The 14,611-nt window shown below is 40.3% G+C and overlaps 1 protein-coding gene across 5 annotated transcripts in view; it reads left to right on the forward strand.

Annotated features, from left to right (window-relative positions):
• Window positions 1-14,611, forward strand: part of BAIAP2L1 (BAR/IMD domain containing adaptor protein 2 like 1) — a 161,970-nt gene that overhangs the window by 119,175 nt on the left and 28,184 nt on the right. For all 5 annotated transcript variants that reach the window (XM_049699274.1, XM_033426610.2, XM_033426611.2 and 2 more), the window contains exons 4-5: window positions 13,232-13,293; window positions 13,398-13,469. In XM_049699274.1, the coding sequence (XP_049555231.1) occupies window positions 13,232-13,293; window positions 13,398-13,469 (134 nt within the window). The remainder of the gene's footprint in view (window positions 1-13,231; window positions 13,294-13,397; window positions 13,470-14,611) is intronic.

The following is a 14,611-nucleotide window of genomic DNA, read 5'->3' on the forward strand; positions in this document are numbered from 1 at the left end:
GGGAGTATGGTTTTAGATTAATGTCTTTCCATCCAAAAGTTGGGAGCAGTAGCCCAGTTTTATTTTGTGTTTTTAAACTTGCCTAATTAGAACTGGTTGCCTTAAAAGAAAACAATAAAAAACCATAGTCTTTTGAAAAATTTCTTCACTTAAAAATTTAAGATGGTTTTACTCAGTAATACTGGATGGAAACTGTCTCTTGGTGCCTCCTCTACCTGTGTATTGTCCTCATCTTTGTTTTTGGGGGTCCTGTTTTAATAATTTTAAAGAACCTAAAATTTTTTCAGATGTAGCATTTTTCAAGCTTCAATGAAAATGCCTGCAGTCAATTAGTGGTTCCTAAGACTAACTGGTTGTCAGCTTCATTCATTATTGATAATGCACACCTGCTCTCATTTTTGTTGGCATCAAAATGGTTGTATTTTAACCTTAATCTACTAATCGATGAAAAAGAATAAATAATTAATGTTAATTTACCTCACTTGGTGTAATAACTTATGGAAAACTTCTAATGCTGTATTTTACATTCAATGTAAAGAAGACAACTGCTTATAATCTGTATATGGATGCAAAATTGATAAATTATTTGTGTGATATAATTGATACACTTGAACAAATTCACATTGTTCTTTTAGGTAAAAGAAGAGTAGTACATTAAAATCCAACTTGGGAAATATTTTCATTGCAAATCCTGTACTTTGTTTAACTTGACAGCACTTATGTGTAGCAGGTAGGCTAAATTAGTTTAATTGCTAATCAAAAATGAAGTGGATAATAAACATTCAGTTTGCTTCCTGAATCAATCTAATGACAGAATTATCACCTAAGCCCTGAATCTCCACCCTCCTTGACATAATACTTGGTTATAATTTTCTGAGGGGACATCTCTACTAGGTATTACCTTAGGTATTGAGAAGACTAGATCTCTGATATTGTGGGATTGCATTTGCTTTATACCTAACTGAAAAGACTTGATTTTAAAATATCCAGAAGGTTTTCTAGTGATAATTCCCATTGAGATTTAAGTCCTGTTGTTAGGATAATAGTAATATTTTATTTTAAAAAGCATTCTTACATAAGCTTAAATTTAATTCAGTGTGTCAGTCATATGGGGTTTATTAGTTTCCATTTTTTCTTTCTGCAGACCTTATTTAGAAAAAGAAAATGTTTCTTAAAAAGAAAAAAATGTTTTAATGTTTCTTTTTCTAGCTACCTTCTAAATTCACTTTTCTTCTATTGCCAAACTTCCAAAATAAGTAGTTTATACCAGCTTCCTCCCTTCTCCCTCGTCTCTCCCTTCCTCTCCCACTTTTTATCAGGAAGCTGGAAGGAATCAAACACTGAGTGTCTAGTGTGTGTCTTGCTCTTAGCACATTCCGCTTGTTAGGCACTTAATCCTCACAACTCGGGTTGCCAGGTGTCCAGCACTGAACCCACAGAGTCTGGGATTGTAGCTTCTTGCTTGGCAAAATGAAAATTTTATAAACAAATATGTCTCTTGTTTTTTGTTTTTTTTTTTAAATTATCTTGTTTGTGACTCAGAAGCCTCTGAGACTGGACCTCAGTGTTACTAAATCTTGGTGATAGGAAACAAAAGATGACAGGAACGTGCTCCTGGAGCCCTGAGGATGGAAACAGCCCCACCTGGAGCCAGCCGGCTCTGCTGTGGCTGCAGATGGATGCCCAGCGCTCACACGTTAGGAACCAGGCATTTGGGTTCCGCAAAAGTCACTTTTCCTGTAGGCATTTCTGTAATCAATATATTTATACCAATAAAATCAAACACTACAGATGCCACTTTCTGATAGGTCCAGCTTTTGCTGGTTTTCTTCTCCTGCTATCACTGAACTTCCATGCTTCACTGCAGTCACCCTTTCATTTGTTTGTTCAGTATATTCATTAACAACCAGACTTTTAAGGCCGGTGTGTTCCAGGCAGGCACTTGGGGGCACAAAGGTAACGGAATCAGAAGATCAAGTTCTCTTCCGTGTGTAACTGCCAGAAACATTCAGACACTACGTGTGTGTTCCTCCAAGCAGGGTGCTGGTTCCTAATCACTGCAGGTTCCAGATGACTGCTGTGAATTTATTTTTAATTAATAGACTTTAGTTTTTAGAGCAGTTTTAGGTTTATACAAAATTGAATAGATCTCACGCAGTTCTCACATACACTCTCTCCCCCACTCACTATTTCCCCTGTTTTTAACATCTTGCATTGTTGTGGTGCATTTGTTACAAATGATGAACCAGTATTGGTACATTACTATTAACTAAAGATCATAGGTTATATTGGGGTTCTATGAGGTTGACAAATGTATGAACAGCCACCCCCCCACCAGTCCTTGGCAGTCACCGATCTTTTTACTGTTTTTGTGGTTTTGCCTTCTCCAGAATGTCATTTAGTTGGAATTGTGTACTATGCAGCCTTTTCAGACTGACTTCTTTCACTAAACGACATACATTTAAACTCCCTTCATGTCTTTTTATGGTTTAATAGCTGGTTTCTGTTTAATCCCTGAATAATATTCAGTTGTACAGATGTACCAGTTTGTTTATCCACTCATCTGGGTTGTTTCCAGGGTTTGGCAATATAAATAAAGCTGCTATAGGCATTCATATACTGTACAGGTTTTTCCATAGGTATAATATTTCTAGTCATTTGGGTAAACACCTAGGAGCACAATTGCTAGATCAAATAAGACTGTTTACCTTTGTAAGAAATTGCCAGACTATCTTGAGAAGTGACTGTACCATTTTGCATTCCCACCCGTTCCTCTTGCTCCACTTCAGCATTTGGTGGTGTCAGATTTCTGGATTATAGCCATTCTGATAGGTGTATGGTGGTATCTTGTTGTTTTAATTTGCAGTTTCCTAATCATATGATATGGATCATCTTTTCATATGCTTATTGGCCATCTGTATATCTTACATTTTAACTGAGTTTGTTTTCTTATGGTTGAGCTTTAAGCAGTCTTTATATATTTTTTACATGTATTTTGGATACAAGTCCTTCCTTTATCAGATATGTGTGTTGCAAATATTTTCTCCCAATCTGTGGCTTTTCTTTTCATTCTATTAACAGTGTTTTTTGTAGAGCATAAGTTTGTAATTTTAACGAAGTCCAACTTAACCAGTTTTTTTATTTCATGGATCATGCTTTTGGCATTATATCTAAAAACTCATTGCTAAACCAAAGTCGTGTATTTTCTCTGGTGTTATCTTCTAAAAGTTTTATAGTTTTGCATTTTACATTTAGGTGTATGCTCCATTTTGAGTTGCTTTTTGTGAAAAGTATAAGGTCAGTGTCTAGATTCATTGCAAGTGGGTGTCTAGTTGTTTAGCATCCTTTGTTGAAAGGACTATGCTTTCTCCATTGTCTTTGTCTCCCCTGTTGTCTTTGGGTTTCTTTTGAAAATCCTTCTAAATGGAGTGTCAGTTGTAATCCACTGTTATTATCCCGGAGTCCTGTTGATGGGTGATGTGGTGGTAAAATATTGGAGAGGGGGACCATTCTATAATCTCACGTTTAAATCTCCATTGTTTTGTTTTGTTTTGTTGGGTATTTTTGGTTTTTACAGTGGACCACAGTATCTGGAATGTGACCTTCGGAAGAGTTTCTTAGCCTTTTTTCCCCTCCCCTTAATTGAGACAGGAAGGCTAGAGGGGCTGCAGGTACCTAGTTGTCCTTCCCCAGATCAGATAAAGCTGAGGAAAAGTGTTTCCCTGGAGGGCTAGCCTTCCTTACACAGAACAGAACAAGAACAGAACAACTCTGGGCAGATTTTTCAAAACGGTCGTTTTCTCCCTCCCCCTGCCAGAAGCCCCAGAGGAATTTTCCCCATTCCTAACAATAAAAACCTGGTGGCAAGGATGCCTCCTACAGATAAAACTCATGAAAATGTGAGCAGCCTGTTGTTTTTAACTCTCAAGCTGGTCCACACTGAGCCTCCGGCAAATCCTCAGTTACCGTTTGGGTTCCTGGCAGCCATGGCTCCAGCATCAGTCTCTGCTCCTGGTAAACTCTGATTTTCCACCTCCGCCTGTGAACTTAATTCTCTGATGAATCTAAGAGTTGTTTTTCAGTTTGTTTAGCTTGTTTCTTGTTGTAAGTAAGGGAGTGACGACTTCCAGGCTTTTTACACGTCGGAGCAAAACCAGAAGTGCCCTTGCAATTTGTTCTAACCCGCAGTGGTCAGATGTATCTCTTCTCATCATGGATCAATCCTGATAGATACTGTTTAACTACAGTACTGTAAAGGCTGTGAGGTGGAGGAAAGCAGAGTGTATTCTCTAACTGTGTTCTGTTTGATAATAGGAGAGTAACAGTTTTTCCTTTGGGGACCCTGGGAATCGGGGGTGGGGAGGGAGGCGATGAGTTTAGGAGAGGTCAGTGTCTGTTTCTCTCATTCTGTAAGTTTTAAGAGTTATTCCGAAGCATTTTAAACATAGTACAATAAAGCATACTAAAGAATATATACATGTATATGTATAAGGAACAAAAAATAATGAAACACGGTGACTAGTTACAAGTTGGCAACCTAGTATGTGGATTTTATTTCTAGAAAACAAGTACTCACCCAGAAAATGGCGTGTTGAGGAGTGTGGGCCCCATGCTGTTGGCATATATCATGCATTATTGAACTAATTTGCTACTTCTGTCTGGACGCACACACCTTATCAGCCAGTATTTCTCTTCAACTCACAAGAAAGTATCACACTCCCCCAAGCCTGTGAAGTAAGTATTCTAGTTACCACCATACAGGTGAGATTACCTGGAGAGAGGTTAAGTAACTTCCCAGGTGTGCACAGCTAAGAGGCTTGTCTGGCACCATTGTAACTTCTGGCAGACTCTGACCTTTGCCCAGTCTTCGTGTCCCTTGAGTTCTCTGTGGGTGATGACAGCCCAGAGGACCCCACTTTCTGAAGATGCTTCAATCTTTTAGCTTTCACAGTACCCCCGGCCCTTTCCAGACTCCTTTACCAGCCTTTCATCTTCTTCATGAGCTCTTCTTCCTATAGATCTTGTGCTCTATCACTAAGAGATCAGCAGTAGCTGCTGGCCTCTTATTATGAAAAACCAACATCCTTTAGGCAATCTCTTGTAGACTTTTATATAAAAGTAAGTTCTGTTCGTTCTGTATCTAAAAGGGACTCCACTCTGGTGGGGTCGGGGGCAGGGGTGGTGTTTAGGTTTGTGGTTACAGCTTTTGTTTGGCTCAGAGGACTTGTCACTTTCAGATCTTTGGCCATTTCTACTATTTTCTAAAATCGAGGTTTTCAGAGGTCTTACTATTAAATAAGTAGAACATTGATGTTATTTCTCCTGTCAACAGACCTCTTCATCTCTTCCTTACCTTTATCAGCTAGTACTGGATGTACCATCAGAGAAGGATGAAATCATTTTATTCTTCTCCAACAATAAGCAAATAAATTTAATGTTGGCAATAAAGAACTAGCATGAGATAGCCATGTATCAGAAACCCTAAAAGGGGATGAATAGTCAGGAACGCAAGATAATAACTCTCAAATGCCAGGTCTTCATGATTAGATTCAAGTTATATTAATGCTATCTAAGGCAATTTGTGCCCAGAGTATCAATTTGGACACACAGTGTTACCTGCCTCTCATTTGTGGCATTATTTTTGACTGTCCAGTGAAGGTGTTGTCTGATTTCTCCAATGTACAGTTGCTTTTTTTTTCTGTTGCTACTTTCAGACTATGTAAATATCTTATTCCTCACCAACATTTGTATCCTAAATTTAACACCTATTAATGATTTTTGCCCGAACCAGTCTTTACTGTGATGGTTGCAAACTCTACTGTGATGATTTTCCAGCTCTAACATTCCCTTCATACTGACCAGTTGGCACTTGGCATTCCATTTTTAGCAGGAGCCCTCCCTTCTCCCTCATTTCTTTCTTTTTAAATTTATCTATTTATTATTGCTATGGTCTCATGGATTCTATGAATTTTTCAATGATTTATAATATATTACTGTCCTTATTTTGGTGCTCAAACTGTCCCATGTTTGGCCTGTAGGAGCTCTTCTGAGCTGACTCTTTTACTCATTCATTCATTCATTCATTCCTGTGCACTTCCTTACTCTTTTGCGTAACAGTGTGTTCTGGGCTCATCTTGTCCTTTTACGCCTCAGCTGCGGAATCCACAGCCATTTTTCTGAGGAGTGTTGCTTCCCCTTAGTGGGGAGTGATTTTAGAAACCAAGATTTGGGTACTAGGTGTGCTCATTGCTATTGAGATGTCATCTGGGTCCTTTCAGCCAACAGAGCTAGGAAATATATACATGTGTATAGCTTATACTGTGTATATACACAAAAATAGATGTGTATATATGTATACACACATATATTCATACACAAATAAATGAGCAAATGCACTTACACTTACGTATTTTGGAAATGTTTGAGAACCCTGGCTCCCGGTAACATCAACATATTTACACACTTTCTCAATCCTATAATACATCTAAAATAGCTTTGGAATTATTAGAAATTTCATAAATTTATAATTTTATATTATAAATTTATATGTTAATATATTTGTTATAAGTTATAAATAAACTTAACTATTATTAGAGTTATGAAATATATTTTAAATACCAAAAAATGACCATACTAACTCTTGGGGAAAAGAGTTCAGAGTTTGTTTGTAGTTTTACCATTCACCCTGTCTACTGATTTTTTTTTTTTTTTCCTATTCTGTATATTGTGGTAAAATATTGTAGAGACTTTGGATTCTGTTACCCTCCTCTTAAGAGTGTGGAGTTTTATTCTAGCAGACAGTTAAATTACTGATGAATCACCTGACTTTGTGGAGGCTTAATTTTGGACTTTTTTCTGGTGGATCTATTTTGGTTTTGCCCGTAGTCCTGTGACTCAGTCCTCATTCCTAAGGTATAGCCCTTCTCAGTTTCAGTGGGAAGCCTGTGGTGTTTACCAGACCTTGAATTTCAAACTCTATATTCCCAACACTGTGTATCCTGAGAACATCCGCTAAGCTTTCCAACCTTCCAACTGTTGCTTTTGCTGCATTTCCTAGTCTCACCCTGAGCATGTGCAATTTAAGTGTTAGTCAAGGATTTGAGGGGAATTTACATACAGTTTGAGGTCTCCCTGCTCCTCCATTGTGTGAGTGAGTATTCCACGATTTATCCATTCTTATGTTGATGGATATTTGGGTTGTTTTTAACTTGGAGATATGATGAATAAAACTGTTGTGAACATTCTTGTACATGTCTTGGTGAACAAATGCACTCATTTGGGAAAAATATCTAGGAGTAGAATTGCTGGGTAATAGGGTAAGCAGATTTGTTTATCAGATAACTGTCAGTTTTGCCTTTTCTGGAATGTTTTATAAATGGAATCATACAGTATGTAGCTTTCATTGAGCATAATGTGTTTGAAATTCATCCATATTTTTATGTCTAGTTCATTTCTTTTTATTATTGGGTATTATTTCATTAAATTCTTGAAATGGGTGCTTAGAGCATTGATTTTTCACTCATTTTTTTCTAATATATGCATTTTGAGGCTATAAAATTACCTGTAACCACAGCTTTAGTTGCATCTTACGTGTATTATATGCTGTATTTTCTTTTATCATTTCATTTCAAAATCATTTTAACTTCCATTGTGCTCTCTTCTTTGACTTACAGGTTATTTAGAAGTCTGTTTCATTTCCAATATATGGACATTTTTTAGTTACCTTTTTGTTAATGATTTCTAGCTTAATTGTGGTGCATTTAAAGAATATTCTAAGTATAATTTCAGTTTTTCTGAAATACCAGGAGGCTTTCTTGTGGTTCCTTTTTAGTATTTTTTTTTTTTTTTTTGGTACACGGGCCTTTCACTGTTGTGGCCTCTCCCGTTGCGGAGCACAGGCTCCAGACGCGCAGGCTCAGTGACCATGGCTCACGGGCCCAGCCGCTCTGCGGCATGTGGGATCTTCCCGGACCGGGGCACGAACCCGTGTCCCCTGCATCGGCAGGCAGACTTTCAACCACTGCGCCACCAGGGAAGCCCCCTTTTTAGTATTTTGTGTTTGCTTTAAAATGAAGTTATTGGATAAGCTTTACATGTAGGGTATATATAGGTAATGTATTCTTTTTTTTTTTTACATCTTTATTGGAGTATAATTGCTTTACAATGGTGTGTTAGTTTCTGCTTTAGATAATGTATTCTTTATATGTATTATATAGTATTAATATGTTCACTAGATCAAGTTTCTTTATTGCATTATTCAGTCATCTATATCTGTACTGATTTTTTTGTCTGCTTGTTCTATCAGTTTACTAAGAGAGATATATTACAATCTCCTATGATGGCTATTGATTTATCTGTTTCTTTTTTATAATTCAGTTTTGGTTTAGAAACATTGAGACTACATTGAGATGCACACAAATACAAAATTTTTCTATCTTCCGGATGAATTGAACCTTTTGCCATTATGAAATGACTGCTTTATCTCTAATAATGCTTCTTGCCTTCTTTGACTATTTTGTCTTCTTTGTTTGGTCTTAATGTACCGGCATCAGCTTTCTTTCGGTTAGTGTTTGCCATGTATCTGATTCCATCCTTTTACTCTCAACCTTTCTGTATTTAAGTGTGTTTCTTGTAAGCAGAATATAGTGGGGTGTTGGTTTTTTTTTTTTTTTGCGGTACGCGGGCCTCGCACTGTCGTGGCCTCGCCTGTTGCGGAGCACAGGCTCCAGACGCGCAGGCTCAGCGGCCATGGCTCACAGGCCCAGCCGCTCCACGGCATGTGGGATCTTCCCGGACTGGGGCACGAACCCGTGTCCCCTGCATCGGCAGGTGGACTCTAAACCACTGGGCCACCAGGGAAGCCCCGGGTGTTGTTTTTTTAATCCTAACAATCTTTGTCTTTTAATTAAACTATATACTCCATTTACCTCCAGTGTAATTACTTTTGCTTTCTACTCTCTGTCCTATGTTAATTTCTTCTCTAGTCCTCTTTTTGACTATTTTTTCTCCTCTCTGTTAGCTTGATAGTTATATGAACTTTATTCTTTTAGTGGCTACCCTGGAGATTTCACCATGCATCTTTTCTTATCAAAGTCAGTTGTTACTTGGCACTTTACTTTCATTTCTGACAATGAAAGAACTTTGGAACACTATATAATTCTGTTGTATAACTTCAGTTAGTCTCACTTGTTTTCATCAGATGGGATAAATCATGATCAATGGTAGAATAATTATAGTCTCCATGCAAGGTGTTAATTAGAACTGTAGAACTATGATTGGGTAAGTCAAAAGCTAGACTTTGGAGGAACGTTGGATGAAATGCTCACCCTATCACTGACTTGGCATTGTGCCTATGTGCACATTGTTTATTTGCACAATTTCAATACTGATGAGAGAAGAGCACCTCCACCTGCATCCAGGGACTTGGGAACAGCCATTGGGAGCTATTCTTAGATGCCGGCAAAGCCTTCCAAGCTGGGTCACATGTTGGTGGGTACTACTCCGACTCTGCTAACAGTGTTGGTGACCCTGAGTACATACTTGTGTTTTTTAACGTATCCCATCTATGTGTAATTTGCTTTTACTTTCATTATATTTTCTCTGCATCACACTGGGTATTTGAAAAACTCTCAGAAAAAGTATATCCTTTTTCCAGTGACATTTTTTTCTATCAGTTTTCCTTTCATCCATACAGTGTAACTTTAGGCCAGTAGTGGGTTGGCTTCCATCTTGTCGTTTTATTGTCTGGTTCCACTCAAAGTCACACGGAGGAAGTAGTGTGCGCCTGTCACTGCTGTGTGCTATCTGGAAATAATAAATGTTCTGATTATCCACAATCAAATATAAATGAAAAAGAATATTTATGCCTACACGTTCTGTGCTACTCACGTCTGTTAGTAGTGTCCATCTGGTTCCTCTAAATTTATACTGTGAATTGATGAAGAATTATCTAGTTGAAAATATATTAATAGTCCAATGACTAACCTATATTTCAGATGAAAACTTTCTTTGTGTTCATACTAGTAATATTTTTTAATTTTTGTTTAACTTTTAAAGTCCATACTGCCTATTGGCTAAATGTGTATCTTCATACAGTATTGTCCAAAATGTTGGACATATTTGTTCATAGTTCCTAAAATTAGAGTGATACCATGAGGAGCTATTATTTGTATGAATTTTAGAGAAAAATTGATGGTAGACATTGACTTTTAGTTGTATCAAGTTCATGATTTTGAAAAATTTGTATATTTTTAAATTCCCTTAATATTGTTATTTAAGAATATAATTTATTCAGACCGAATTACATTACTGTACTTACTATGAGTTTCTTCCCAAAATATTGACTCGGGACCTAAAAGGGAAAAAAGGAAATGGTTGATCCAGTACATACAGTGCTGTAATTTCTGGGATCAACACTCTGATTCCTGTTTAGACGTTTACTTAGTTCTGCTCCATTAGAATCTGGGCCGTGCTTTCTCGACTGCACCCTCTCGTTTCAAAAATTTTTTTTCTTCCCAAATGTAATTTATGAAAAAGTAGGTTACAGGGCTAAGAGTAAAACGTGCGATACCACATTTCAGACATAAAGTAACACTTGCTATGTTAAGAATAAACTTCTGTAGATTGAACATAAAGGCTGTTTTCATTTTCTGTTTCAAGATACTCTTTTGGCAGCTTGCAAAATCACAGTAAAGATGTTTTTTAATCCTTTCTATGACTGAGGACTCAGTGGCTGCTGCTATGAGGTTGGCATTTAAATTCCACGAACTGTGAGGGACAGGAATAACAGGGGGGAAGGTCAGGTGTTCCGTCTCTGCCCGCAGAGTGAATGGGCTGTTTCACTGGGCCTTTTCACTGGGCGCCTGCGGGGCGGGGAGAGACTGTGGACGGGAGGGGGAGAGTGAGGAGGGGGCTCGGGTGGCCGGGGCCCTCAGGCCAGAGCGCCGGCTTTAGCAGCGCTGGCGTTCCCGAGGGCACTGCACAAGCACATACTTTTGACACGCTTCTCAGAGGTCCATGTTATATAAGGTTGTAAAAATTAAGTTCATGACAACATGAAAAAAAAAATGTGAACACTTTGCTACTAGCCTGAATCACTCTGAATGATTTAAGCAAAATTATTTTTAGACCTTTTTCTTTTTTAAGTAGATCTGATTTGCCCAGGATAGAGTGCTTGATTTTCAATTAATTGAAGTGGTTTTTGTTGTTGTTGTTTATTTTTCATCTCCAACTCAGAGTTATGGGTTTAAAATAGATGTGAAGGTAACTCAGATTATTTCAATATATGAAATGATATATTAATGTAATTATATTCTTGGTCATATAAAGGCTTCCTTTGTGAAGAACTCTGGTTTGTTTCATGTTGAGCTTTAGGAGAACTGAATTATGGGATAAATGGAGTCAGTGTCACTGAGGGTGTAGAGTGGGTACCTTGATACCCTGGCACGTGGACCATCAGTGCTGGGGACGTGTCTGCCCTCGCTCTCATGCTTATCCAGCAGATGTTCCTAGAATCACATGGTGCTTAGGGACTTACATGTACCTATAACCTATTAACATGGTTATATCCTTCCAGGAGATTCTCTGTCCCCACCACCCACGATGGTTATTTTAAGCAACACTGCTCATGGTGGGCTTCAGGCCGAGGAGTTGTTTTATCTGGGACCCCATGGGAGGGAGTGACATTTTACATGTAGATTTGGAAAGATCCCTGGCACCTGTGAGGGAGGAGATCCAGAAGAGAACAAGCTGGGAGTCATGAGAAATAAGAGCTTGAAGGAGGAGGGCGCCTCCTAAGAGGTCCAACTGGCAGGTGTAAACATGTGGGGCAGAGGGCCTGGGGAGACCCCTGCCCACCTCTCCTAGAACAGGTCATCGAGTGAACATTGACTTCACGTCATCCCCACGTGCCTTCTCTCCTGGGTAGGGGAGGGCTGGCACATTTGTTGCCCAAGGAAGCAGGATGAGTAAGAGGCATGGTTCCATGCCGGAGGTGCCCAAGTGATGGCACGAGGGAATGAGTCTGTCATTGGGCGTAGGCGGGGTGTCGACCCCTCATGACTGGCTGGCTGGCAGCCAAGAGCTGGTATTAGAGACAATGAGGGTGGGGTGGGATTCACTCGTAGGCCTGCTGAATACGGGGCGACTAGTGGGACATCCAGGTGGACATGTTCAGGACGGGCAGAATTTCTGAGTTAGAAGATGGGGGAGAGCCTGGGCTGCCCCCTTAGAGTCAGATGTCTTCAGGTGTTTCCAGAACTGGGCCTACTAAAGTCATTTGCATAGAGGTGCTCGCTGAAGCCAGAGTCTAATCAGTAATCTTTTCCTCTTCCCCCGTGTCTACCATATTCGTCCTTTTCATTCTCCCTCATCCACAGCCTTTCAGTTTGCCCAAAGAACTCCTTTTTATCTGCCCACCGAACCGTAGGATGGTCCGCTCGGCATGTTTTGTGGTTTGGGATGATTTGGTGGTGGTTCCAAATAACTCTTTCGCTCCCAGTTTTTGGGTATCAGACCCATTTGGTTCCTGTAGAGAAGTTGGCGGGGGGCTCTTGTTCACCTTTAGAAGCGGGAGGCAGCGCCCTGACGCGAGCCGCAGGACATGTGCTTTGCAAATCAAGTGGTCATCTCGCTGCTTTTTTGGAGCAACACTCCTTTGTCCCAGAACATTCTCTTCTGTGCAGTCATTTCAGAGAACGGTGTAGCCCCAGGAGACGCGAGGCAGAACACTGTCCCTGCTGCAGTTTCCCGTGGTGTTGAGATTTTCCAGAATGATACGAGAACTAATGTGAGGAAGAGAAAATAACCTCTGTCTTTTATGCCTGACAGATAATCAGATTACCCAGGATTAGATGAAAATAAGTCATTTGTTCCTATAGTTAGTACTATAATGACCAAAATAATCTCTTGTAAGAGAGTTTAACAATTAAACCAGATAAATAGGATTCAGCTTAGGGAATGAGTAAATGGCCAGAGAACAACGTGAGTTTAAAGACAAAGTTGGCGAGCTTTTGATGAACGATGTTGTGGAGTAAGTTTGCTGTCAGCTGTGTCCATCTGACCCACCCCCGCTGTCAGGACGCAGCCGGTGTTCCCAGTGCCACGGGGCTGGTGCGCACCTGCTCTGGGAGCAGCCAGGGACTGGGCTTCATCCACCACTTTACTTCCCTTCATATCTTTACAAAAACCACGCAGTGGCTTTTTGCCCTTACGTACCTGGTTTTGTCCACAGGCCACGTTCTCATAGAGATTTCGAGTATCCACAAGAAACTCAACGAGAGGCTTGATGAAAATGTATGTGAACTGTTTTTATATTTACCAAATATACTTATTTTTAAATTTTATTTCACTTCAAGTCTCAAACCTGGTCTGAATTTTTCATTTCCTTGTGTTAACAGTTCAGAAAATTCCATAAGGAGATTATCCATGAGCTGGAGAAGAAGACAGAGCTTGATGTAAAATATATGAACGTGAGTACCTAGTTCTGCTCCACCTCCCGTAGGTGGAGGTGGCCCGGGGCCGGGGGCCCAGCTCTCGCGAAGGCTGCACTTGCCTGATGGCTGAGCTCGAGGACAACTTCCCCCACTGCTGACTCGGCAGCAGCAGGTATGATGGAGCTGGCTGTCGAGTGTGTACACAGCCGCATAACACCGACAAGGTCCCTTTGGGCTGAGTGGGCCAAGTGTTAACACTTGGGATCTTTACTAAAAAGCATAGCAGGAAATCCTGCAGGGAATCATACACTTCTGGAAAACATTGTTTTCAAGGAACATGCATATGTGGATGACACCTGCATCTGCATTAGTGCAGCTGTTGCTTTCACAAACCGACACTTGTGGACGTGAGCCGTGTGGCAGGACGCCGTCTGGAGCTCCCTGGGGCCCCGGTCCCATCGTGGTGTCTCTCCCCTGTTGCCCTACGGCAGTGTCGATTCCAGCAGTTTGCTCCTTCCGCCTCGCCTTTCTGCTGCACAGTAGCTGCTTCCTTGGCCGCCCGAAGCTCCCCTTCTTCACAAGCCCCGCATGGCAGTAAGCGGTGGGGGTCACCCTGAAGTCGTCCTGCTGCCCTGCGTGCACGTGCTCTGTGGCCCGGAGGATGTAATACCAAGCCCTTTACGTGCATTGTCTGATTTTTATCCCCACAGAAACTCTGTAACATAGGTACTCTTACTATATCCCCACTGTACAGATTAGAGGGTAAGCAGGGGTTTCAGAAAAATTAAGTAATTGCTGAGATCACACAGGAAATGAGGGATGAAGCCAGAATTCTAACCCAGGTCTGTGAGGCTCCAGAACACTCTGTTTCACAGCCCTCAGAATCACCGGAAGTGATGGCTCTTGTTCATTCTGTTTCTTGAAATCGTTAAGTCATAAAACAGTCAGGAGTGTGTGAGTTGATATTGTTCATTTATTCACCAAAGCACTTACAGGCCACCCAGTGTCCAAAGACCTTGGAGAAAAAAGGAATAAAAGAAAGAAACGACATTGTTTTCCTCCGAGAAGCTGCCCTTCTGGTCAGGGGCTCATCATATAAACGGGGAACGTTAGGACAGGACATTGAAGTCGAAGGAGCGGAGTGGGGTGGTGTGAAGTGGGGATACCTGCAGCCAGGC

Source organism: Orcinus orca, chromosome 16, assembly GCF_937001465.1.
Source record: "Orcinus orca chromosome 16, mOrcOrc1.1, whole genome shotgun sequence".
NCBI lineage: Eukaryota > Metazoa > Chordata > Mammalia > Artiodactyla > Delphinidae > Orcinus > Orcinus orca.